The sequence below is a fragment of the Lemur catta genome, chromosome 1 (assembly GCF_020740605.2).
Source record: "Lemur catta isolate mLemCat1 chromosome 1, mLemCat1.pri, whole genome shotgun sequence".
Taxonomy (NCBI): Eukaryota; Metazoa; Chordata; class Mammalia; order Primates; family Lemuridae; genus Lemur; species Lemur catta.
In genome coordinates this window covers 169,514,746-169,542,733 of record NC_059128.1, presented here as the reverse complement: position 1 = coordinate 169,542,733, position 27,988 = coordinate 169,514,746, and the positions used below count along the sequence as shown (strand labels likewise).

General features: G+C 39.3%; 1 protein-coding gene and 1 long non-coding RNA gene across 4 annotated transcripts in view; one reads left to right on the top strand and one right to left on the bottom strand.

Moving 5' to 3' along the window:
• Window positions 1-89: 89 nt before the first annotated feature.
• On the top strand, window positions 90-27,702 carry LOC123629471. Of its 2 annotated transcripts, none has more exons than XR_006732086.1 (3): window positions 90-150; window positions 10,541-10,661; window positions 27,122-27,702. It is a non-coding gene; the product is annotated as an uncharacterized LOC123629471 (long non-coding RNA). The 2 variants fall into 2 exon arrangements; XR_006732080.1 differs by having other exon boundaries at window positions 122-414.
• The window catches only part of SLC35G2 (solute carrier family 35 member G2), a 33,272-nt gene continuing 11,111 nt past the window's right edge, over window positions 5,828-27,988 (bottom strand). The window contains exons 1-2 of one of the 2 annotated variants that reach the window (XM_045539123.1): window positions 10,072-10,168; window positions 5,828-7,266 (exon numbers count right to left, since the gene is read on the bottom strand). In XM_045539123.1, coding sequence (XP_045395079.1) covers window positions 6,010-7,248 — 1,239 coding nt within the window. In that variant the 5' untranslated portion in view covers window positions 7,249-7,266; window positions 10,072-10,168 and the 3' untranslated portion in view covers window positions 5,828-6,009. Of the gene's footprint in view, window positions 7,267-10,071; window positions 10,169-27,988 lie in introns of those variants that run through there. The other variant, XM_045539121.1, reaches the window with a different exon arrangement.

The following is a 27,988-nucleotide window of genomic DNA, read 5'->3' as shown; positions in this document are numbered from 1 at the left end:
CCAATCTGATAGGCTTTAGTCGCTCCTCCTCCCCGGTCCCTGAAGCGACAGCGGTCGGCGCCGCGCCGGGATTGGGCGGTGACACGTGTCGATCAAGCGCTGTGCCGGGTGTGGAGTGAGCTGAGGCTGCGCGGCGGAAAGACAGAGAGGGTGAGAAGCGCTGGGCCTGCCCGTGGCTGTCTTGGTTTTTGCCTCCCCTGCTTCTCCGGCTGGTTACTGTGAGGCTTCCTCCTCAGTGCTGCAGGGGAGACTCCACCGCAAAACCTCCTGCGTCCCGAGTTCAGCCCCCGCAGCTTTGGGAGTCTCCTGCTGGTTTCTGCACTTGAGGAGGGTCTTCCCAGCTGAAGGTTCTGAGGGACGGGGAGCGACAAAGAAAAACAAAAAGACCTGGAAATGGGGACCTGGGAGAAAAATGTAAGACTTATGCTTCCTTTGAGGCACAAACCGAAATAGTTTTTCGGTTTTCTCCTGAGTCTGAGGGCCCTCTGACTGCCCTGGTGTGTGGGCAGCTGCCAGTCTGGGCTGCGGTGGTGTCCTGAAAAGGACCTTTGGAGTCAGGTGTGCCCATTCTTAGGGGCCCAGCCCCGGCCATGTGCTGAGGCATCAGTAAGTTGGTTCACCCCCATGCTGGGGCTGCTGCCCCCCATAACCTGCCTCATTCCTTCCTAACCGTCTTTGTGGCTAAGCTTAGGTGTCACTTTTCAGGGAAGCCTGCTGGGTTAGGAGCACAGGTATTTTCTCCATCTGAGCTGTCGAAATGGTTTGTTCGTATCCCTACCTGCATTGTGAACTCCATTAAATCATGAACCATGTTCAGTTTTTCCCCAGTGCCTAACATATGATACATGGTCAGTAAATATTGTTTAAGCCATTAATACATTTTCTTTTCCCTTCTCCTTTAATCTTAGTCCTGATTATAAGTCTCAAGAGTTCATGGTTTCCTGCATTTTAAGTTCAAAATTATTCACCTGAGTGCTAATGGACGCATGTGGTTGACCTGCCATATGTAGGATCACAAGGTCAAGCACAAATTACCTATCTGTACTCTTTTTAGCCTCAAGTTGGCGGGGAAAAGTAGACCATGAAACTGGGCAATAGCTACTCTATGTCTACATTACATTATTGGCATTCAAAGTAAATAATGCAAGTGAATTTTGAATTTATTCTACAGATTTAAATAGCTTTGCATATTATATCATGGTGGCTAGGGACTGAATTGTGGCCCCCCCTCCAAAATTCATATGCTGAAGCCATAACCCCTAATGTGACAGTTTAGATACTCCTCAACTTAAAATAGTGTTATGTCTCAATAAACCCATCGTAAGTTGAAAATGATTGTAAGTCAAAAATATATTCAATACACAACCCACAGAGCGTCAGAGCTTATTCTAGCCTACCTAAAATGTGCTCAGAACACTTACATTAGCCTACAGTTGGGCAAAATCATCTAACACAAAGCCTATTTATAATAAAGTGTTGAATATCTCATGTAGTTTTTTGAATACTGAAAGTGAAAAACAACGGTTGTATTGGCCCTCGAAGTATATGTAGTATACGTTCCACACCATCATAAATTCAAAAAATCGTAAGTTGGGGACCATGTGTATTTGGAGATAGGCCTTTAGGAGGTAATTAAGGTTACATGAGCTCATAAGAGTGGGGCCCTAATCAGATAGAATTCATGTCTGTATAAAAAGAGGCACCAGAGAGCCTCCTTTCTCTACCCTGTGAGGACACAGCAAGAAGACAGCCATCTATAAGCCAGAAAGAGAGCCATGACCCAAAGCTGACCATGCTAGCACCTTATCTTGGACTTCTCAGACTCCAAAACTATGATAAAATAAATTTCTGTTATTTAAGCCTCCCAATCTGTGGCATTTGGTTATGGGAGTCCAAGCTAATACTACAATGGTTTTCTTGTTTGTTGATACATTTTATAAAGTTTATGAATTGAGATATTATATTTTTAAAGAAACCATTGCCTAGAAGTTAAAACCATTTCTCCAAAATCACACAGCAAACTGTTAGCAGAACCTGACTCAATCTCATTACAGTTATATATTTAACATGTGATGGGGGCAGAAGGTATGAATACAAATACAACATGTAACATACAATCCTAGCCTTCACATAGCAAATACCTCTACCTTAAGTGAGGAAAATTAACCCAGAAACGATATGCTTAAGTAATAAGTTTAGATTTTGTTTTGTAAGGGAATCTATTTTGAATGGGCCAGTGATCTTCACAAGATTTTGATCCAGATCTCATGATTTAAGTCACCTATTTAAGAAATAAAAGAAGTAGCTGTAAGAAAGGGAGAGGGCTTAAATCTGCTTTTTCGTAAAAGGATTTTAGTTTCCTATAAATATGATTTATCCTCTCAATTTCCTTCTGTAAGCTTCCTCATCACCCATTCTTACAAGAAACTCTTAAGAAAAAAAAAAAACCTCCAAAAATATGTGAAAAACAGTCAAGGAAGAAAAATGAAAAAGGAAAGCATAGAGTGGGAGGGTAGACAGACAGAAAGTCATGTATGAAATTGCACCAGAAGGAATGGAGTACATGTTCTTATGGGGTAGGAGCTGTCCCTGAAACTCCCTTTCACACGCTGTCTCCCCAACTTCCTGCATGTGGCAGCTGCTTCCTCTCTTTCAGAGGAACTCAAACCAAAAACAGGAATCATCCTTGCTAATTAGTGCTGAATGAACTAGGGACTAACCAGAATCAGGTGACAAAATGTAGGTCAAAACTTATGACCTCCTTGCTAGACTTGGGAACTTAAAAAAAGGAAAATTTATGACCTATGCGCTGGGTATGGTGGCTCATGCCTATAATCCCAGCACTTTGGAAGGCCAAGGTAAGAGGATAGCTTGAAGCCAGGACTTCCAGACCAACCTGGGCAATATAGTGAGACCCTGTCTCTACAAAAGATTTTTAAAATTGGTCAGACATGGTGGCACATGCCTATAGTCCTAGCTACTTGGGAGGCTGAAGTGGGAGGATCACTTGAGTCCACAAGTTTGAGGTTGCAGTAAGCTATTCTTGCACTGCTGGACTCCAACCTAGGCAACAAAGTGAGACCCTGTCTCTAAAAAAAAACAAAAAGTGAAAAATAAAATAAAATACTTATGACCTATGAACTAAAGGTGGGTCTTTGGATATGGGCAGCTAATCTTTCTAGGATAAAAACATACAGAGGACTCACTTTATTAATCCTAAAGGAAAGGATCTGGGAAGACAAAGGGAAAAATGACCCTCCATGTCTCAAGCCCTTTCCCAGAAACTTATTGATAGCTCATAGTTAGAAATGGTTAGAGAAAATGATCTAGTTTAGCTTCACTGTCAGGCAGGAGTGTTCAGGACAAAAAAAGTCCTACCTACCAACCAGCAAGAAATAACTAATCACAGGCTCACTTGTGAGGTATAGAAAATAGTGGGCCCTAGTAAAATCAATTTAATTTCTGAGTTGAGTATTGTTATGCTTTTATGGGAAATCATTCAGCAAAAATTAATTGAGTCTACTCTGTGGTAGGTATTGCCATAGGTACTGGAGATATAAAATTCAGTCCCTACCTTAAAGGAGTTCAATCTAGAGTCAGAGAATAAGATTAAACAGATACTTGTTATTAATATAGTAAATACAAAAATAGATACGCACAAAGGGGACATTAAGCCACAGGGAAGGAGAGTTGTGTGGTCAGGTTAGTGAGGCAATTAACTAGCCAAAGAAGAGAAGGGCTTTCAGCATAGAGGGGTCTGCATAATAAAAAGGCATTAAACAACAGTATAATATTGCTACAGCAGAAGATGGCTAGAAATGTAAGTGATAGCCAGGTTATTGAAGTCAGTGACCTTAGAGTTTATCCTATAGGCAAGGAGAAGTCATCAAAGGGTTTTCTTTCAGCACTTTAAAGATGTCATTCTCTTGTTTTCTGGCCTCCATTGTTTCTGCTGAGAACCCAGTTTGTTATTCTTCTCATGGTTTTCCTGTATGTCTCATGTCTTTTTCTCTTGCTGCTTTTAAGACTTTACCTTTGTTTATCAGCAGTTACAATGTGATGTTTCTAGGTGTGGTTTTCTTTGTATTTATCCTGCTTGAGGTTTACTTAGTTTCCTGATCTGTGGCCTGCCAGGTTTTTTTGTTTGTTTTCTTGGGGTTTTTTTTTTTTTTCTTTTATCAAATTTGGAGAACTTTTGGTCAATATTTCTTCAAATATTTTTTATGGCCCCACTCTCTGTCTCTCTTTTTTTTCTGGGACTACAGTTAAACTCATGCTAGACTTCTTAGTACTGAGTACAGGTCATTCAGGCTCTGTTCATTCTTTTTGTTCAAATCTTTTTCTTTCTGTGCTTCAATTTGAATAATTTCTATTGAGAGCCAGTGTCTAGTAATCACTGAAAAATCTACATGTTGCCATTTTCCCAAAGCACAGGTAACCTACTAATGGCTGTGGATTTCTTTGGGTAAGGTTAGGAGACATAATAGGAAAACAGAAATCACAAGATATTACAATAGACAGGAATTTGTATTGGGTGAAAAAGCAAAAAGGGAACACGGAGGGAGCCCTCAGAGGTGATAACTGCCTAGGGTTAGTGAAAAAGGGGAATCAAGTTTGGACTATCAGGTCTCAGAAACTTAGACAAATGACCCAGCTGAGTTATAGCTCAGACCCCTGAAACGGTGCTCTCCAGCTGGTCCTGCTACTTTTGAGAGGGATATGATGAGGCTGGTTGGGGTTGGGGAAGATGCCAAAAGGAGCTCAAGACTGAAATCAATTGTTGCTGCTGGAGCAAAAGGCTTTTGCTTATTGCTGGAATTAACAGTGACAGAAACCGCAAGTAAACAGAAAGGAGGAAATCCCTTCTGCCTTCTAGTCTCCCTCTAATGCCCCTTATTGGTGGAACCTAGTGAGACACCAGCTGGCATAGGAAAAATGTAATTTGCTAGGTTTGAGCCGTAGCATCACAGAATAAAATATAGAAGGGCGAATTTGGAGCTAAGAGATCATAAATAGCTTAATAGTCAGTATCATATCAACATTTGTTTGTGCTAAATTGGTAAGAATTGCCCAAATTATACACAAGTTAATGCCATCTTATATGCTTTTACAGACTTTTAGACCCTTTTGAAAAACATTTCAGGATACCATGTTAATTTTCTGCTATACTATGACACTGCTAGTGTCTTTTTCAGGAGTAAAAAGTACCTTTGCTACGGCTCATAGACCTTGCCACAAAATCATAAACAAGGGCAGCCTTGGAAGAGAGCTGCATAACTGAGAATAAGTAGACCCTGCCCCAACATTAGGTCTCCCACCATCAGGTACAAAATGGCATGGGCTAGGTAAGGCTGGCAAGAATCTAGTCCTCTGCCTACCTTCCTTTACTGTGTATTTCCTAATGTGGTCATAGCAAAGAGAAGACCAATTTTCTGTTCTAACTGTGGACAACCCACTGTCATTGAAAAATCTACTTTCTTTTGTGCTCTGCCTTGCCCCAGCTCAAGGTCCCTTACCCAGCCCTATCACCTCTAGTGTTTTAATGTGATTAGATGACAAAACAGGGCTTGATGTTCAACATTTCCCCTTATAGTGTACTTTTCACAAATGAAGATTTTTGAATATTGAAAGATTTTTGCTGAACATTTATAGAACATTGAGCATGAACATTTTTCTAATTTTTGAAGTTTAAGACCACAGAAGATCCATCTAAAAGGGGTCATTTCTTCAAGTATTGTGTTCTTTAGTAATGGAAGTTAACATTCTCCTTCTACCAAAATTACCTGTAAAGATACCAGTTAATACCAGTAAAGACACCAGGTTCATGACATATTTCACATATTTAATATTTGTATTTGAATATATTAGAATAGAATAAATTTTTCTGTATCTGTATATATTAATTATATAACACTGTCAATTATACAACACAGAAGACATTTATAAACATTAAAATGGCAGCATACATATTAATAACTGAACATTAACAAGATAATAATAATCAGTTATTCATTTAATGGGAGAGTCTAGTATTTCCTGATAATCCTGCCTTTTTAAATTCATCCAGTATAGTTTATAGCCAGCAAGGACAAAAACACTAATCATGATGATTACCCCTCCAAAGACATCATAGACACTAGGAAATATGTGCAGCACTAAAAGCTGCAAGACCATAGCTACCACAATCTCCAGATGTTGTACTGTGCTAACCAAAGCTGGATGGAATTTGTCCAAGGCATAATAAACTCCTAAGAATGCTACAGTAGAGCAGACGCATATAGCAATGAGATAACTCCAGGTTTCTCCATCTAATGGGATGATGGGTTCTTGAAGAACAAACATGGTAGATACTCCCCAGACTGTCCCAGTCCAACCAAAGGTAAACAGTGCAGTCCACATGCTGATCTTCTCCTTGATGGATCTGTACACTATCATAGAAAGAGCAGTGGTCAGTCCAGCCATCACAGTCATGGTGTACCCGAAGGCTTCTTTCCAGGCATTTAACAAAGAATTGTCTTCATCAACAATGTTGGGGATCATGACAAGACAAACACCTAAAATGCTGCAAACAACTGTAGCCATGTCAACATAAGCCATTTTCTCATCTACAAGTAAAAAAGCCAAAATAGCACTGAAGACTGTGGTTGTGGCTCTCCACATAGTTGTCCCATTGCTGGGAGGAACTATTGAAAATGATGTATAAGCACAGGTGATAGAAATGACATTGCATACACCATAAAAGAATAGTCGTAATCTGTATCCACTGGGTCCAAAGGGGGCCTCCTGATAGTAACACACAACTAACACAGATAAGACCTGCAAGACAGAACGGATAAAAATCAGTTCTAGAGATGGAACTTTAGAACGATCAGAAATGAGCCTAGTAATAAGAGCTACACATCCATGTGCCAAAGCAGATCCAAACAACACTATCCACATTTTTCGGGACTGAAAAATGTTTTTTTCTGCAAAGCTCTGGAATTGTCTAATCTCATTGGTCATTGGATCTTCTGTTGGTGGAGGTCTGGTATCCACAGTTCCAAAGAAAGTTCTTCCTTTTCTTTTCATTTCACTCAGCAGACTTTTCTTTGGATTTTCTTCTATAAAATTTCCATAGTCTTCATTGATTTCTTCATATCCATCATCCCCAGGCTGGGGATAATGAGAAGTATATTTCACCATCACTGTGTTGGGATGTATTTTCACCCGTTTTTTAACTGGATATTTTTTGGAGGGAGAAGTATCCATTTCTTCAGATAAGCAATTCTATTAAAAAAAAAGACAAATGTATGTATTCATTTCACTGAAAATTTAATTTCTATTATAATCATATGCACCAATTCAATGATAGAAGTAGAAACCATAACAGAACTCTAGAAAAAAATGTAAGCCAGTGGTACCTGCCTGGTCCCAGCTACTTGGGAGGCTGATGCAAATAGACTGTGAGTTCGAGGCTAGCCTGAGCAAAGTAGTGAGTCCTCCATCTCCAGAGGAAAAAAAGAAAGAAACAAAGGAAAAGAAAGAAAAAAAGGAAAAATGTAATAGCAAAAGATGATCTGGCAGTATGTCTTACCAGATGTATGGAACTCACTGGAATTGTTCACCCTTTTTGCACTCCCTTAAGTCTGTCCCTAATTCTCATTCTGCTTTTTCTTTCTCATTCAGCTCTATTTCCCATCTTTACATCACAAACTAATATTTTTCCATCTTTTCATTCCTACCCATCTCTCCATCCATCCAACATGAAAAATGAAGAAAAATAAACTTAGATCAAAGCTTTCCTTCTCATTAGGTCACTTTGTCTATATTATAAATCATAAATGGATAAGTCCAAAGTCTTTTGTACAATCAATTTTGTATAATACCAGAATCTACCTTATATTACAAATTATAGTAATTTTCTAGCATTTATTCTGGGCTTCCCATACATTTTGAGATATAAAGATATACTGAAATTAGAAAAAAACTTTTTTTTTTTTGTCCTCATTATTCCCTGATTCCTTGCCAAAAACTCATCAGTTCAGTATCTTAAACCATGGCCCAGAAATTAAATCCCATTTTGTTCTTTGACACCATCTGGGTAGCCAACTGTTCTATTCCTATTTACTCCCTTCTCTTCTAAAAGGCACCACCTTCAGTGGGAAGAAGTTAGAAAAAATATCACCAGTGTCTCCAAACCCTTCAGTTTCCTAGCCTGGATGTCCTACTTGCAGTCCTTTTTGCATACCACTATCAGGCTAATCTGACTGTACTTTATTTCCAACTTCTACTGGGACATTTCCACTTCAAATCATGGCTTCAGCTTCAATAATCCCAAACTGAATTAATAGTCTTGATCTCCCAAATACATTTTCCTTTCCTAACTTCCTCACTTATGTTTGTGATACCACCATGTTTCCAGTTCCCCAAGCTAGAAACCAAAGAATACTCTGAATTATTCTTTCTACCATCATACTTCCAGTTGGTCACCAATCTCATTGGTTTTGTCTTTGAAAGATTTCTCAGATTTTCCCTTTCTCCTCCATTTCCAATTTACCTTATGATTGCGTTTTAGGTTATTGCAAATAACCTAGAATAGTGCAACAGTATCCAAACTAGGATGAATTCTCTTGAATTCCAGTCCTTCTCCTCTAAAATTTATCTATATTATCTCACTGTCATATTAATCTATCTTTAAAAGATTAAAAACAAACCAAAGCAGAAACTTCCCTCAAGCTTTCCCCACTCAAGAATCTATAGTGATTTCCTACTCTCTACCTTACCAAATTTCAACTCCTCTGCCTGCCTCTCAAGACCCTCCTTAATCTAGCCCCTATCACTCCTTAGGCCTTTACACACACACTTTGCTCCAAGCAGTCAGTCCAGCGTCCTCCCTGTCCTCACTCCCCATGTGTCTGTACCATTTTCCTAAGCCTTTATTCTCAATAGTTTCCCCTTTGCTCCAACTTTCTAAACACTGCTCATCTTTTAAGGCCCAGTCCAAATTCTACCTTTTAAAAGCAGGTCTTCCCTCACTTCTCTAGCACTTGTTTTGTTTGGGTTTTTTTTTTTTTACTTCCTTATTCAAACATCTACAGTAGTTCTTCTAATTTTTATAATGGAATCTTTTTTTTATCTAGTTGTCTCAACTCAGTGGAGTATTTGTTCCCAGTCACTGTATCGAAATTTGCTATGTCAAATCTCTTTTCCTTGCTGGCCAGCAATTATCTCAGTGACATCTCTGTTAGATTTCCTAACTTCCTCCATGCTGTCCATTGTTAAAATTTTGTCTTAAGTCCATTCAAAAATTTCCCCTTCCCTCTGTAGGCCAGATTTGTAGCTCCAGGGGCAGGAATAGGGAGTGGGCGTAGCATGCTATTTCACTCCTCCTCCCATTCTCTCCCTTTGGAGACTATGGAAGGGGATACGGTCTGCCTCTCAGACACCTGCATCTCCCTCATCCAGGCTCTAGCTCTCCCAGTGCATTGGCACAGGGAGGAAGGAAAAGGAAAGGGACCCATGTCTCATATATTGGCTGCTGTTGTGTGTTGGCTATTTGCTGTGTAAACCTGAACAACACTTCCCAATTGATCAAACACTAATCTAAATGATGTTGTAAAGGGATTTTTCAGATGTGACAAAAAAACCCTAATTAGTTGACTTCAAATTAATCAAAAGAAAGACTATTCTGAGTGGGCCTAACTTAATCAGATGAGCCCTTCAAAGTGGGGTTTAGGCCTTTTTTAAGTTCAGAGATAGCAAACAGTTCATGCCTCTGGGGTTCCAGCCTGCTTGTGATCTTCATTTCCTTACTGCTTGTGGACAATGAGCTTCAGCCTGGGCTCGGGGTTCCAACCTGCTTTTAATCTTCCCTTCCTGCCTGCCTGACTACATACTTCAGCCTTGCTTATCCAGCCCGCAAAAGAACATCAGCCAATTCCTTGTAATAAATCTCCGACTGGTTCTATGTCTCATATTGACTCCTAACTCTGACACGCTGGAATTCTTTCTTTGCTTGTTGTCTTTGTTTCCCTGTTACCTCTGATAGGCCACTCATATCCTCTAGGTTAAAAGTATCCAAATGCAGGTTACCTCAGGTAACTTCTGGAGGACCTCCTCAGTGTACAGATCCCTGATGTGGGAGAGTCTTGCACCCTGGGGCTTATAGTCCACAGATTTTTGCTGTTTGGTCCTCTTGCCTGGTAGGCAGCTCTCTTGGGCAGGTACCAACAGTATTCACTTAGTCCCAGGAACTAGGAAATTTTATTTTAGAGATAAGAAATTTATGAGTCAGAAATGTTGGTTTTAAGTTCTGGCTCTTCCAGCAACTAGAGTAATAATTATGTCTATTTAAGAGAACAAGTTTTAGATGGTAATTGTTGGGATCTTTTGACTCAACTATCTTCACAGTTTGTCTTTTTAATGATTTCATACTTTGAGTGTTTTGATACCTCTCCCATGCAAGACCACTGTGCAGTTCAGTGACCATAACTTTCTACCATCTGCTTAAAGTTGTTTTGATCAATGTGCCAACTCAACTTCTTCTTCTCCTTCCTTGTAGGGACAAGCAGTCTGAACCAATCTCATGGCTCCAGTTCCTCTGACAAGGGTTCACATTGAGAAGTGCCCTTCAAGGCACAGATGTCCACTTCAGATGTATAAAGCAACTCAGCTGAGTAGAGGTAATATAAAATAGGACCAGAGATTGAACCTGCTACAAATGTATTAACCTGAAATACTGGACACAAATGGATGAGAAGAATGCATAGTTTGGTGTCTGCTTGAACAATGAACACAACTAAGTGTGGCAAGCCTAAAACCAATATTTCAGTTTAAAAAAGGCTGTCTGGGCGCGGTGGCTCACGCCTGTAATCCTAGCACTCTGGGAGGCCAAGGCAGGCGGATTGTTTGAGCTCAGGAGTTCGAGACCAGCCTGAGCAAAAGCGAGACCTCGTCTCTACTAAAAATAGAAAAGAAATTATACAGACAGCTAAAAACATACATATATATATACATATATATAAAACATTAGCCGGGCATGGTGGTGCATGCCTGTAGTCCCAGCTACTCGGGAGGCTGAGGCAGGAGGATTGCTCAAGCCCAGGAGTCTGAGGTTGCTGTGAGCTAGGCTGATGCCACGGCACTCTAGCGCGGGCAACAGAGTGAGACTCTGTCTCAAAAAAAAAAAAAAAAAAGGCATTGTTTCCTAAGCTACATCCCAGAAAATGAGGCCCAAGACCACCTTACTCCTAAAGTTGAGAAAATTAACAGTGACATCACCATTGTCTTGGTAGGAATCATTAGGACAATGCTCATATAATGCCTGAGGCAAATGCCACTTGGTAATAAGTCTGGTAACTTCAACAATAACCTGGTAATAAATCTAGTAGTCACCAGATTGCCCCCTAAAGCAGTAAAAAGCCGTAGATATAAAGCTGGCTAGTGCAACTTGATTATAATGTAGTAGCTTAAATGTAGGCACTAACATGATATTTGACACTTGTGAATGAGATTGGCCTTTAACTAAATATTTGTAAAGAACTGACAGGTTACCACCTTGCACCTGAGCAGCCCAGCCCTGGGATACTTTGTTACCTTCAATGTGCCTAGACAGCCTTGCCCCCTGAATGAAATGGAACATTCTAAGAGTCAAGACTACACCCAACTAGTCACCTAAAAGGGAAGACTCAACAACCATCTTTCCAGGATATCATAAGACTTCAAGACATGCATAGGATATATGCTGTTAAACGTTGGACTTCCTCAGACCTGCTGAGAGAAACCATTCCTCCCTCAAAACTGATAAAACGGGCCCCATGTTCTGAGCCTTTGCTGTCAGCATAATGTTTATTATGCTCACGCTAAATCCTGTCTAGAATGTTGATAAGGCATAGCCCTTAACACTCCTCTTTGAATAGGGATTCTTTCTTCTCCATTGTAACTCATGAGGACTGGAGGCAGTATACTTTACTAATGCTTTTTTCTTTTTTTTTTTTTTGAGACAGAATCTCACTCTGTTCCCCAGGTTAGAGTGCCATGACGTCAGCCTAGCTCACAGCAACCTCAAACTCCTGGGCTTAAGCGATCCTCCTGCCTCAGCCTCTCGGAGTAGCTGGGACTACAGGTATGTGCCACCATGCCCAGCTAATTTTTTCTATATATATTTTTAGTTGTCCATATAATTTCTTTCTATTTTTAGTAGAGAAGGGGTCTCACTCTTGGTCAGGCTGGTCTCAAACTCCTGAGCTCAAACAATCCACCTGCCTCAGCCTCCCAGAGTGCTAGGATTACAGGCATGAGCCACTGCACCCAGCCTACTAATACTTTTTTTTAATAGTATGATCCTTTTTTTTTCTTTTTTTAGAAATAGAGTCTTGCTATGTTGCCCAGGCTCGCCTCATACTCCTGGTACCAAGCGATCCTCCAACCTCAGGCCTCAGCCTCGCAAGTTGCTGGGATTACAGACATGAGCCACCATGCCTGGCTCTGTTAATACTTTTTTTTTTTTTTTTTTTTTTAGAGATGGGGTCTTGCTCTCTCACCCAGGCTAGAGTACAGTGTTGTCATCATAGTTCACTACAACCTCAAGCTCCTGGGCTCCAGCGATCCTCCTGCCTCAGCCTCCAAGCAGCTGGGACTATAGGTATACACCACCATGCCCAGCTAATTTTTCTATTTTTTTGTAGAGATGAGGTCTTGCTCTTGCCAACTCCTAGCCTCAAGTGATCCTCCCACCTCAGCCTCCCAAAGTGCAAGGATTACAGGCATAAGGCACTGTGTCCGGCCTATTAATACTTCCTGAATCTGTATCTTTGTGTAAAGGCCCACTACTTTAGAGGAAAAAGAATCTGCTCCTAAGCTCCTATCTCTGGAACTAGAAAATTAGTTCTTAAATAAACTAATAAAGTAGGGTTTGAGAGACAAGAATAATAATAAGTGAGAAATAACAGTATTAAAGGGAAAAGACAAGCCCTTTCTTGTATCAGATACACTTAGGAAGTAAGGAATTTATCATGAGGAATTAAATATTTGCCCCTCTTAAACAGTATGATAATATTCGTGTTGAATATAAGTGGAAAATGATCAGAATGAACTAAGTTTATCACTAAATCATGAAAAGGAACAGTTTCATGAAGATGTAAAAGTGGAGATGCAGGAGGTTAATTGTATAAGACTTGAATCAAATACTCAGATATATAGGAACCCACCATGGGCAAATTCAACAGAATGGGAAAAGGAAAAGGAGATACGCAGTCTAGTAGCCTGCTATGGTAAACCAACTGAATCTTATCTCTATAAAAGTATAAAAAGAAATTTTAGAAAAGCCTGACCAGAATCCAGAATCTTTCTAATGTATTACGTAGGACAGATATACCAAAATTTGCAATAAAAACATCACTCATAGTGCATCAGATTATTGCTTAACAATAGTCCGTCTATATCTCTCTTAAAAAATACAAAAAATAAGTCACATTAATCATTTCTCCCTTTGTAAAGATTAAAGCATTCTTGCAATGGGCTATCAGAAAAGGACCAAGGAGATAAGGAAGACTTTGATTTAGCCAGAGATAATGACAACATTTTTAGTACTCTAATAGAAACAACCAGAATTAGGATAAAAGCAAGAATGGCAAAACAAATAGAATAAAGGCAAAACCAATGGCTCTAAAATCCAGTGAAAACAGAAGGAAAGATGGGAGAAGTTGATAATACCATCAATAGCCAGATATATTGATATTTACATTTGTACAGACATTGTGCTAAGTACTAAATATGGGTTAATTCAGCTTTGAGAGGAAGTGAAACTTTAGGAGGTTTGGTGGAGGAATATTGGGGAGAGATGGTCAACTAAAAATATGGGGAAAGCTAATGGCCTTACCTCATTTCAAACAAAAAGAGCTTAAAGGGGATAGAGGAAGGTATTTGCTTTTGGAGACTAATTTGGCAAATATTATTGAACATTCTTATTTGAAGGACACCAGGTAGGCCCTGTGGAACAGGTCAGTAGGTTCTGTTGTTGAAGAGAATTTGTTTTAAGGTTTCATCAAGAACTTAGTCACAAACTACCCAAAATTAGTCTCTTCCCTGCTCTTCTCTCACTCTTTTCTCTTCCCAACCCCTTCCCTCTTTTCCTACTTGACCTTCTCACCTTTAGTCCTGTACCCCACAGACACAGCCCTGACACTCTAGCCCAGAGGTAGCCACCACTGTTCATATAAATGATCTCAGGAAAAATGATATTTATTTCATTTCCTTAAACAATAGAGTATTATCAATGTCAGAATCACATTCTGCTTTCACAGTAGAAGAAATTATTTTCATTTTCCTGAAATCATAAGCTCATTGACAAGAAACGGGTGATGATGACAAAATATCTGCACAGAAAGTAGGAGAAAACCTCAGCTACCTGACCATCCCTTCCACTGAGACTTCCTCCCTAAAACCGGGGCTCTTGCCACTCCAAATTAGATTGTAGCATTTTCACTCCTCTGGGCCTATTCCATGCGCCACTTGGTACCTACCTCTACGCCTTTTGTCATTTCACTCCCTTTAAGTGTATGACATTGTTAAGTTTTAAAAAGTAGTAGTTCTCTAGTGTACATTTGGGGGTTTGGAGGAACGACCCAAGTGCCCTAGCAAGAGAATGAATAAGAAAATGTGGTATATACATGCAATGGAATATTATTCATCCATAAAAAGAAATAAAGTTCAGATACATACTACAACAGGGATGAATCTTGAAGACATTATGCTAGGTGAAATAAGGCAGACACAAAAGGACAAACATTGTAGAATTTCACTTATATGAGGTATCTGGTGCTGGGGATCAGTATGGCGGCTGGGGGAAGGAGCACTCTGGACTGCTTCTGTCCACGTGGCCAGTGCCAATCGAATCCTCACTGTCATTTTTGCCCAGGGCTCCTGCAGGGATATATGGAGGCAGGGGGATCTGGACCCCCTCCTCTGCCATCTGGGTTCTGGACTTTAAAAAATACTATTTGCTTTCCTGGATGCTTCCTGCTACCTGGAGTTCTTTACAAATTTGGGCAATGTTCCTTTCAAGGTCCTTCTTCTTTACAAAAGTCAGTCTGGGGCCACTTTTTCACCCTTTCCTTTTGACTGTTGAAAAGGACCCTGCTGGCTGTTCTTACACATTCAAGCCCTCTATCTGATATTGCCATAAATTGCCCTGCTATGGCTATGGGTTCCCTCTAGCCCAAATTGAGTTTCCTGCCAGGAGAGACCATTCTGAACCCCGAGTCATAATTTACTGTGCTTGGGACTGAAGAGTTAGTTCAAGCAGCGCTCTCCCATGGTGCCAAGATGGCAGTGGCAGCAGGCGGTCCTCCCTCCTGCTGGGCCTCCCCCAGGCTGTGGCCCCACCAGGCACCTCACCTTGGCTGGTTATCGGGGTTCCAGAGGGGTGGGAGGACCTCATTTATCAAAAATCATACAAACACAGATCATTTTGTATACTATGAACAATGAGTTTATCTCAAGCAGAGAGCTTGAGACTCAACATTTTAACTCTATAGTGGCAGGTCGACCATTTGAGCTCTGACTTTTAAAAGAACCAACAGCTCAGAATAAACCATAGGCCATCAACCACCACTTTTCCTCACACTCCAGACAAGTGGTATCACAATAATCTTTAGACACAGGTACAAAAGCTCACCAGACAAAAACTCACAAACAATCAAACACAAACAATATAGGGAATTCCCAGCACAAACAATCTAAAATGCCAAGGCCTATCAATCAAATGGGAATTTTCATTTAATGACCGCTTCTCTTCACACTCCAACACATACATTGGATTACAATAACACCATTCTCTTTACACATATGTTCGCAGCTATAAGTTCCTCCTTATGTTGCAACGAAACTCACAAATAACAGACAATACAGGGGACCCTCAACCCAAAATACCAGGGTCTAACAAATAGGAATCCAAAGGGGACAAACGCCACCCACAACAGCACCTCAGACGGTGCCTCAAGTGCCCTGCCTTAGGGCTGCAAGGTTCACAAATGGGAATCTAAAGGGGATGAACACCACCCCAAATGGCAATGGGAATCCAAAGGGGATGAACACCACCCCATAGAGCTGGAAGGTTCAAAATCCTCCCCAAATGGGTGCCCTAATCCCTCCATCCCCTGGGAAACCTTCCCCAAATGGTAGCCTAGTCCCCCTGTTCCCTGGGAACCACAAATGAGCTCCAAATTCAAACCAGGTTCCCTAGTTCCACTCAACCTCATGACTTCTACCACAAAAGGTACCTCAAAACAAATAAAACCAACAGGAAGGTCTGAAAACACCCCCAACGGGTAGAATCAGAGTCTCAGGGTGCACCCCAGGGAACTTACTCAACAAACAAATGGCCAAGGCTGTCCAAACATTTCCAAATCCATTTCCTTCTCCTCAACTAAGTTCAGGTTGTAGGGAGCCGTATCTACTTTGAGGAGACAGAGATGGGAGTTCCCTGGAGCTAAAACAGGCTCCAGCAGCTTCTGGGGCCATCCTTTGCTCTCTCACCTTGAAAAGAAGTTGCTCCTACCCACACAGACCCACAGCTTTGACCTGGGGTTGCTCCCTGCCTTCTTCCAGCAGTTGCTGGGTGCTGTTCCACTGGGGCACCAATGGGCCCACCCAGGGATACCAAATTCTGTTACCAAAAGTTTGGCACTTGTCCCCAAAGCTGCATCAGAAGAATGAGGACAAGTAGTTTGAGAAGGAAAGAGGAGTTTATTAATTTGCCAGCAAATGAGGAGCTTGTCAGACTCCCATCTCAAAGTACCAACATCCTCCATGTCTGCTCTCTTAATAGCACTGCTCAGTGAATAGGCATATGTCTGTAGGTAACTAGAAACACATAGTTTCCCTTGATAATCCAAACCACAGAAATGTTCAGAACTCTCCCTTATCCTCTGCCTTTCACCTCTGTATTAGGGTTCTCCAGAGAAACAGAATCAATAGGACATGTGTGAGGAGGGTTGGGGGGTGGGGAGAAGATTGATTTATCCTAAGGAATTGGCTCAGACAATTATGGAGGCTGGCAAGTCCAAAATTTTCAGAATGGGTAACAGGCTAGAGACCCAGAGAAGAGCCAGTGAAGGGTTCAGGTCCAAAGACTGTATGTTGCATAATTTCCTCTTGCGTGGGGGAGATCAGTCTTTTGTTCTGTTCAGGCCTTTAACTGACTGGATGATGCCCACCCACAGTATGGAGGGCAATCTGCTTTACTCAAAGTCCACCCTTTGAAATGTAAATCTCATCTGAAAATACTCTCACAGAAACTTCCAGAATAATGTTTTACCAGCCAAGCTGACACATAAAAGTAACCATCACAGCCTCATCCCCTGCATGTTTCCCACATACAACAAGGTTCTGGCTATTTTAAACTACTGGGAATTCTTTGAACATGCCATCCTCTTTCATGTCTCTGGGTTTTTACATGCACTGTTCCCTCTTTATGGAATACTCTTTTCCTGCTTTTTCACCTGGTTAATTCCTGCTCGTTATTCAAAGCCCAGATTAAATATCACCTTCTCTAGAAAACCTCCTTAGGCCTACCTCCCACCCCAATCTGAGTTAGATGCTCCCAGTATGGTGCTTTCATTATATCTTCCATCATATAATTTATCATATTGAGTTACAACTGTGTTTTTGGCTTTCTTTTCCACTAGACCTGTGAAGATCTCAACTACAGAGACCACATCTACCATATTTCTTAGCATGAGATGGGTGGTCAGTAAGTGTTTGTTGAATTAACAGATGACCTTTTTTTTTAAAATGAAGCAAATTTAGTTAAGAACAAAATATAAGTAATATAAATAAATGGATTTAAATGGTCAGTAATTCCATATGGCTAGCAACTCAAATAGGGAGCCTTATCCATTAAAACACTTTAAAGTCCTTAATACTTCAAGAATAAAACATCAAGGTGTGCAGTTTGGCTATTAAGAGAATTTGTGTATTTATTAATAGCTTCTGTACCTCTGGCACTATTTCTGCTGCTAGGTCTCCCAGATTTCCTTTAATATTAAATTCCTGGAGCTGTTCCTGAGGTATTTTGTATCTACTTTTCTATATTAAACCATCCTCAATCAATTATGAAGGGTTCTGAAAATACATGTCTTTCAACATCTCCACGCTGAATTTCATTTGCTGGTTTCCTGCCTCCCAGTGCACGCACACCCCACAGTTTGGCTCAGTTAAGTCAGTCTGAGCAACAACAAACCCACAGAGGTTCCACATCAGGAACTTCCCAGTGGCTCGACATTTGGGCTTGCTCGAACAAGCTTTTGACTCAGGAGCTATTTACCACTATCAGATCTCTAAATAGGAAAACAGCATTTTGTTTATTCCTGTAACGAAAGCAATATATGTTTATTGTAGAAAACTCAGAAATGTGGGAAAGCAAAGAAAATAAAAATCACTTAGAACCTTACCACCCAGAGATAACTGCTGACCCTTCCAAAAATTTTTTTTCAAAAATTGTATCAAACATTATATCTTATTTTATAACTTCCCCATTTTACAATACATTGTAAACATTTTTCCGTGTCATTAAATATTCCATAATATCCTTTTTAATGGATAGTTAATATGGATCCAACAATGGGTTTTGAACACAATAGATCACTCATTTTTTTTTTTTTTTTTGAGACAGAGTCTCGCTCTGTTGCCCAGGCTAGAGTGCTGTGACATCAGCCTAGCTCACAGCAACCTCACACCACTGGGCTCAAGCAATCCTTCTGCCTCAGCCTCCCGAGTAGCTGGGACTACAGGCATGCACCACCATGCCCAGCTAATTTTTTCTGTATATTTTTAGCTGTCCAGATCATTTCTTTCTATTTTTAGTAGAGATGGGGTCTCGCTCTTGCTCAGGCTGGTCTCGAACTCCTGACCTCGAGCAATCCTCCCACCTCGGCCTCCCAGAGTACTAGAATTACAGGCGTAGATCACTCATTACTGTCAGCCTTCTGAGAGCTGAAAGGCAAATGGGATGACCAACTACCCCCAATCTCTTATGCAAGGTTAGATCCATAACCATCTCCGGAGAAGCCACATATGTGAAAATGAACAGATAACAATTTTGAAGTTTTCCCACTGAATGTAAATAAAGACATGTTTTTTATATTTATTTTTATTTTTATAAACTCAACCAAGTGCTATTTTTAAATTTTTTTCATAACAAAGGCATGGTTTTTGATGGCCAAGAGAAGATTGTGAAAGAGTAAGAGAAAAATTAAGAGTATTCATGTTTGCCTCTTTGTTCTCCATTCAGACATCATCTATGGAGGAAAAACTGGCTGAAACTAAAAATGAACTATAGTGTGTCTTCATTAATGTTTTATGTGTTTATTTAGGGTCAATATACTGTTTGGTCCTAGAATGATTTGAGGTAACCATTCAGTTAAAGGAAAAATGAAACCACAGGAGATATATCAATCACAGATGCTTCCAGGTACCTGGGATGTATATACTCTTTTAGATTGTTTGGCTCTGAATATGGCTCTAGATTCTCTAATTATAATAATAGGTATGTTTAGTTAGTACCTTCTCTGTGCTCGGCACATACTAAGAATTCGATTTTCTCATTTGAAGGTCAAAACAACTCTATGAAGTAGGTATTATACTACCCATTTTACAGGTGAGGAAATAGGTTCTGAGAGGTTGGTGACTTGCCAGTTAGTGAATGACATAACCAGTAAATGGTAGAGCCAAGACTCAGATCCACGTATATCTTATTTTAAAGCCCAGGCTCTTCTATACCACACTGCAAAGTAGCCACCCACGGTAGGCAGAATAATATCCACTACCCACCAAGATGTCTACATCCTAATTCCCCAAACTTGTGAATACACTGCTTATTAACTTTTCTAAAAAATTTTTTAGAGACAGGGTCTTATTATGTTGCCCAGGCTAGTCTTGATCTCTGGGCCTCAAGCAAACATCCTGCCTTAGCATCCCGAAGTGCTGGGATTACAGGTGTGAGCCACCACACCAGGACTACTCTTCTTTAAACAATATTAATTTAATACAGACGTCAATAAAGCATTAATATTTTGAAATTTATAAAAGAATATTCTTTCTCACATATTGCTGGTCTAATGAATCAAAGACTGAGAAGATAATACTGTTGATCCCTTCTAATAACCTTAAATTACTACAAGCTGTTTTCTTAATGAGATGGGATAGTGTATAACAGTAATTTATAGAAAACAATTTGCCTACATTTTGCTCCTCATGTAGTTATTATTTTGGAAAAATAGCCTACAATTTATCAAGAGAGCTAGAATAGATTTTTGAAAGAATCAACGAGGGTTGATTGGTAGTCTGAGGTAATAACACAGGATTTCATTAAAGAAGTGTAGATGACACTTCAAGCTCATACTGATGGAACACTTGTCAGTTGTGATAAATAAGGATTTAGGACCACCAATTTCCAATTTGGATGCTTTTATTTCTTTCTCTTGCCTGATTGCTCTGGCTAGGACTTCCAGTGCTATGTTGAATAGAAGTGGTGACAGTGGGCATCTTTGTCTTCTTCCAGTTCTTAGGGGGAATGCTTTCAACTTTTTCCCATTCAGTATGATGTTGGCTATTGGTTTGTCATATATAGCTTTTATCATTTTGAGGTATGTTCCTTCTATACCTAGTTTGCTGAGGCATAGAAAAAACATCCTTTTTTACCATAAAGGGATGCTAAATTTTATCAAATGCTTTTTCTGCACCTATTGAGATGTTCATATTGTTTTTATTTTTAATTCAGTTTATATGGTGAATCATATTTATTGATTTGCATATGTTGAACCACCCTTGTATCCCTGGAATGAAATCTACTTTATTGTGGTCTATTATCTTTTCCATGTGCTACTGGATTTAGTTTGTTAGTATTTTATTTAGGATTTTTACATTTATAATTCCTGAATAATTCCTTCAAACAATCTTTTACTAGGGACCTTTTCAATTTTATGTGATTACTTAGTTCTCTGGAAATTTGTCTCAAGACAAATTTGGTTTCTCATTAATCCCTTGCATATCCTGTCCACCTCTCAATTGTTTCTACTTAAATCTCTGTTTAGGCCAAGCTAGCCTAGGGGCAAAGGGTAAGGGCCAAGGCGCACATATTAAAATTCACTCAGAACTCTGATTTTTAAAGTGCTGCTTCTGAGAAGACTGAGAGCCACAGAGAAGTCAGAAACAATCATACTATGACTCTGTCTCCTCCCACGATGATGCTAGGCAGGATTTATCAGCAGATCTAGAGATTTCTGGGTTGTGCATAGCACAGAGTGGCTCCCTAATCTGCTAGGTCTACTCCTCCAGCAGATCCAGGCATCATTTAAAGGAGCATGCCAGTGCTAAGAAGGAATTTTAGAGCATTAAATGCCTACATCAAAGAAATAGAAAGATCACAAATTAACAACCTAATGTCACACCTCATAGAACTAGGAAAATAAGAACAAACCAAACCCAAAGCTAGCAGAAGAAAAGAAATAATAAAAATCAGAGCAGAACTAAATGATATTGAGAAAAAAAAAAAAAGGATCAACAAAATGAAAAGTTGGTTCTTTGAAAAGATAAACAAAGTTGATAGACCTGTAGCTGGACAAGCCAAGAAAATAATAGAGAAGATTTGAATGAAAACAATCAGAAATAAAAAAAGGAGACATTACAATTGATACCACAGAAATATAAAAGATCATCAGAGACTACTATAAACAACTGTATGCTCACAAACTAGAAAACCCAGAGGACATGGATAAATTCCTGGAAACATACAACCTCCCGAAACTAAACCAGGAATAGAAAACTTGAACAGACCAATAACAAGTAGTGAGATTGAATCAGTTATAAAAAAAAAAATCTCCCTATAAAAAAAGCCCAGGACTAGATGGATTCACAGCTGAATTCTACCAAATGTACAAAGAACTAGTACCAATACTACTGAAACTGTTCCAAAAAAATCAAGGAGGAAGGAATCCTTCCTAAAAAATTTTACGAAGCCAGTATCACCCTCATACTTAAGTCAGACAAAGACACAACAGAAAAAGAAAACTACAGACCCATATCCCTCATGAACTTATTATAAATGTAAAAATCCTAAATAAAATACTAACAAACTAAATCCAGTAGCACATGGAAAAGATAATAGACCACAATAAAGTAGATTTCATTCCAGGGATACAAGGGTGGTTCAACATATGCAAATCAATAAATATGATTCACCATATAAACTGAATTAAAAATAAAAACAATATGAACATCTCAATAGGTGCAGAAAAAGCATTTGATAAAATTTAGCATCCCTTTATGGTAAAAAAGGATGTTTTTTCTATGCCTCAGCAAACTAGGTATAGAAGGAACATACCTCAAAATGATAAAAGCTATATATGACAAACCAATAGCCAACATCATACTGAATGGGAAAAAGTTGAAAGCATTCCCCCTAAGAACTGGAAGAAGACAAAGATGCCCACTGTCACCACTTCTATTCAACATAGCACTGGAAGTCCTAGCCAGAGCAATCAGGCAAGAGAAAGAAATAAAAGCATCCAAATTGGAAAAGAAAAAGTCAAATTATCTCTGTTCACTGATGATAATCTTATACTCAGAAAATCCTAAAGACTCCTCCAAACAACTCTTGGATTTGATGAATGAAGTCAGTAAAGTTTCAGGATACAAAATCAATATATAAAAATCTATCATTTTTATACACCAATAATGATCAAGATGAGAACCAAATCAAGAAGTCAATCCTGTTTATAACAGCTATCAAAAAAAATGCCTGGGAATATATTTAACCAAGGTGGTAAAAGATCTCTACAAGGAAAACTACAAAACACTAATGAAAGAAATTGTAGGTGACACAAAGGGAAAAACATCCAATGTTCATGGATCAGAAGAATCAATATCAATCAATATCATCAAAATAACCATACTGGCCAAAGCAATCTACAGATTCAATGCAATTCCTATCAAAATACCAACATCATTTTCCACAGAATTAGAAAAGCAATCCTAAAGTTCATGTGGAACCAAAAAAGAAACTGAATAGCCAAAGCAAACCTAAGCAAAAAGGACAAAGCTGGAGGCATCACATTACCTGACTTCAAATTACTACAAAGCTATAATAACCAAAACGACATGGTATTGGTATAAAAATAGACACATAGATCAATGGAACAGAATAAAGAACCCAGAAATAAAGCCACATACCTACAGCCAATTGATCTTCAACAAAGTCGACAACAACCTACACTGGGGAAATTCAATAAATTATGCTTGGAACACTGGATTGCCATATGCAGAAGAATGAAACTGGATCCCTACCTATCATATGCAAAAATCAACTCAAGATGGACTAAAGACTTAAATGTAAAGCCCAAAACTACAAAAATACTAGAAAAAAATCTAAGAAAAAGTATTCTGGACATTGGTCTAGGCTAAAAAATCATAACTAAGACCTCAAAAGCAAATGCAACAAAAACAAAATTAGACAAATGGGACTTAAACCAAAAAGCTTCTGAACAGCAAAAGAAATAATCAACAGAAAGAATGGACAACCTGCAGAATGGGAGAAAATATCTGCAAACTATTCATTGGACAAAGGACTAATATCCAGAATTTATAAGGAACTAAAACAACTCAACAGCAGCAACAACAACAACAAATAAATAATCCTGTTTAAAGTGGGCAAAGGCCATTAGTCTATCTTGTTTTGAAAAGCTTCTGTTCATCTCTTTTGCCACTTTTTTAATGGGGTCATTTGATGAAGATAGACTAATGGCCAATAAACATAGGAAAAAATGCTCAATATTTCTAATCATCAGGGAAATGCAAATCAAAACCACAATGAGATATCACCTAACTCCAGTGAGAATGGCTTTTATCAAAAAGTCCCAAAACAACAGGTGCTGGTATGAATGTGGTGAGAAAGGAATACTAATACACTGTTGGTGGGATTGCAAACTAGTTCCACCTCTATGGAACTAGTATGGAGTAGTAGGGGACTAGTATGGAACTACTATGGAAAGTAGTATGGAGATACCTCAAAGAACTAAAAGTAGACCTACCATTTGATCCAGCAATCCCACTACCAGGTATTTACCCAAAGGAAGAAAAAGACATTTTATAAAAACAACACTTGTACCCAAATGTTTATAGCAGCACAATTTACAATCACAAAGATGTGAAACAACCCAAGTGCCCATCAATACATGAGTAGATTAATAAAATGTGGTATATGTATACCATGGAGTATTACTCAGCCATAAAAAATGGTGAACTAATATCTTTTGTAACAACCTACATGGAACTGGAAACCATCCTCTTAAGTGAAGTATCACAAGAATGGAAAAACAAATACCACATGTACTCACTATTAAATTGGAACTAAATGACCAACACTCATGTGTACATATGTTAGTAAAATTCAATGGAAATCAAGCAGCTGGGATGGGAGAGGGAGGATGTGTAAATTCACACCTAACAGGTACAATGCACACTATCTGGGTGATGGTCACGCTGATAACTTTGACTTAAACTGTACAAAAGTAATTCATGTAACCAAAACGTATGTACCTCCCATAATATTCTGAAATTTTTTTAAAAAGTGGACAAAGAACATGAATATTTTTAAAAATAGGACAAATAGCCAATAAGCATATGAAAAAATGTTCAACATCACTAATCATCAGAAAAATGCAAATTAAGACCACAATAAGATACCATCTTACACCAGTCAGAATGGCTATTATTAAAAAGTAAAAAAATAACATGTTGGAAAGGATGTGGAGGAAAGGGAGCACCATACACTATTGCTAGGAATGTAAATTATTACAACCTCTGTGGAAAACAGGATGGAGATTTCTCAAAGAACTAAAAGTAGAACTACCATTCCATCTAGCAATCACACTACTAGATACCTACCCAAAGGAAAATAAATCATTATATTGCACTTGTATGTTTATCACAGCAGTATTCACAGTAGCAAAGATATGGAATCAACCTAAATGTCCATCAATTGGATAAAGAAAATATATATAAATACACACACGCGCGCACACACACACACACACACGTATACACACCATGGAATACTACTCAGTCATAAAAAAGAATGAAATCATGTCTTTTATAGCAACATGGATGGAATTGGAGGTCATTATCTTAAGTGAAATAACTCATAAACAGAAAGTTAAATACCTCATGTTCTCACTTATAAGTGGGAGCTAAATAATATGTACACATGGAGAATGGAATAATAGACATTGGAGACTCAGGAGGGTCGGGTGGGTGGAAGGGGAGTGAGGGATGAGAAATTACTTAATGGGTACAATGTGTATTATTCAGGTGATGGATACATTAAAGGCCCAGATATAACCACTGTGCAATCTATCCATATAACAAAAACTGGCTTGTACCCCTTAAAATTACATAAATATTAAAAAATAAATAAAGGGAGCATGCCAAGTCAAAATCTCCTTTGTGACCTGTGAATTGCATGAAGGCCAGAGAGTCCTTATTCATATTTATGTTCCTGGCACACAGAGCACATTTAATAAAAGTTGATTGAATAAAAATAAAGAGTCAGTCCTGAACTGCATTCTATAACTGCTTCTTGAGCTTTGTCCCATCCTATATCAGCTATCACAGACTCTGCTATTCATTGTTTCATTTCTGTCCTCGCCCCACCTTTGAGATTGTCCTCACAGTTATGTTTGTCACTCAGCAGCAGTTCTGACTATGTGCTGGGAACACTGGTTCCAGATCCCCGAGGAACCCATCACCCAGTTTGGCCTGTCCTAGACTCTATCCTGGCCCCATGCTACCCCAGGATTGTCAGAAATGCCTGGCCAGGATTCAGCTGGGAGAGGGATCAGCATTTCTGCAAAGTTGTTGGACTGAAAGAACATCTATATTTTGAGCTACATCACTAAAGAACTTCCTATATGAAAATAGGATAGGCTTTGAGCCCCAATTCTCACACCTCCTTGTCATTTGAAGCAGATCCTGAAAAGGAAGAAATGAGATGGCAATGAAATTGCTTTCAATGGATGGAGTAAGGGTATTAAGTTTTTTAGCATTAAGTATTTGGAATATAGAAGACAAAAAATTTAGTTTTTATCACTATTTTATTTATTATTCTTTTCCATTTTCTAAATGTTTTGGTGGCGAGAATAACATATACTTTGAACTCACTTAGGAGCAATAAATGTTAATATATTAAAAGTAGCTTTATGAAATAAGAAAAGTATCTTTATTTCAAAATACTTCAAAATAGTCATCTGAGGCCAGGAGAGGTGGCTCACACCTGTAATCCTGCCTTTGGAAGGCCAAGGTAGGAGGATCACGTAAGGCCAGGAGTTTGAGACCAACCTAAGCAACATAGTGAGACCTTGTCCCTACAAAAAAAAAGAAAAATTAGCCAGATGTGGTAGCTGTGTTCTAGCTACCTGTTGTTCCAGCTACTCAGGAGACTAAGGCAGGAGGATTGCTTAAGCCTAGGAATTCCAGGTTGCAGTGAGCTATGATGACCTGCTGCACTCTAGCCTGGACAACAGAGTGAGACCCTGTCTCAAAAAAAAAAGTAGTCAAAAAGTAGTCATCTCAATATGTACTAAAATATTATGATCATTTATTAAATCCTATATTAAAAATAATTGCTTAATTTTATTTAGTATTTTTTATTTATACTAGTCAGAAGTGATTCTCTTCCACATTTTAGACTTTCAGAGTAAAAAAAATAAAATTTTAAACTGGACTTTAAATTGCTTGTAAACTGGGGTTTTTCCCACACAATTTGTGGACACAACTATATGATGGTAGTTCTTAGACAATTATGCTAAATATGTTATTTCAGAGATTCTTGGGGATGAATTCTGGTATTTATATTCACATAATTGGCCAGCAGGAAACTGATATCTGGCTCAAAAATTAGTGGGATATGAAGTCTTTCATTCTATCCTTGACCTCCTTGTTCTTGACAAAAAATTTACTTTGAGAGTCTGAGGAATGACAAGCTTGTTGCATTCTGGAATCTGGTTTTGGTAGTCTAACCTTAACAGTCCATCATTTGGATAGGGTGCAGCTCTGTATTACTGTAGCAATAGCTAACTTTTGTTTTTAGAGCCACTGACTGCACCCCTGACCCTGCCAACCACCTTGCAAGTACATCTTCTCACTTAGAAGAACCAGGGGAGGAATGTGGATGAATCAGTCCAAATCCATCTTCATCACCATACCTTGCTGGTGACAGGTCAGTGGTGATTCCCTGCAGTGCTAACAGATGTACAAGGACTGGATGATAGCTTATTCATTCTGTCTAGAAAAAATTCAAGGCACACCAGGCTGAATGATAAGCTCCTCAGTATGTTAGTGAAAATCAACTTAAAAGAGGGTTACCTGGGCGCAAGTGAATCCTTACTCTGGGCTGAAAAGGTGAAGCTTCCCAGGAGGGTGTGGGTCAAGACTGCTTTAATGGGGTTGAGTTCAGCCGAACCTGGGGGTGTGGCAGGCTGGGTTGGAGATGAAGGCTGTTTAATCGGACTAGGAAATGTAATGGATACTGGATTCCAGAGAGGGCCATGCTGGGAGCAGCAAGGTGGAATGTGGTCTAATGGTCTAAGAAGTGTTGGGCTGAACTCGATGATATGGTTTGGATGTTTGGCCACTCCAAATCTCATATTGAAATTTGATCCCCAGTGTTGAATGTGGGGCCTGGTGGGAGGTGTTTGGGTCATGAGGGCAGATCCCTCATGAATGGCTTGGTAGCCTCCCCTTGAGAATGAGTTCTTTATCAGATCACTGGAGAGCTGGTTGTTTAAAAGAGCCTGGCACCACCTTTTCCCTTTTTTGCTCCTTCTCTCGCCATGTGACACACCTGCTCCCCCTTCACCTTCTGCCTTGATTAGAAGCTCCCTGAAGCCCTCACCAGAAGCACAATGCTGGCACAATGCTTCTTGTACAAGTTGCAGAACTGTGAGCCAAATAAACC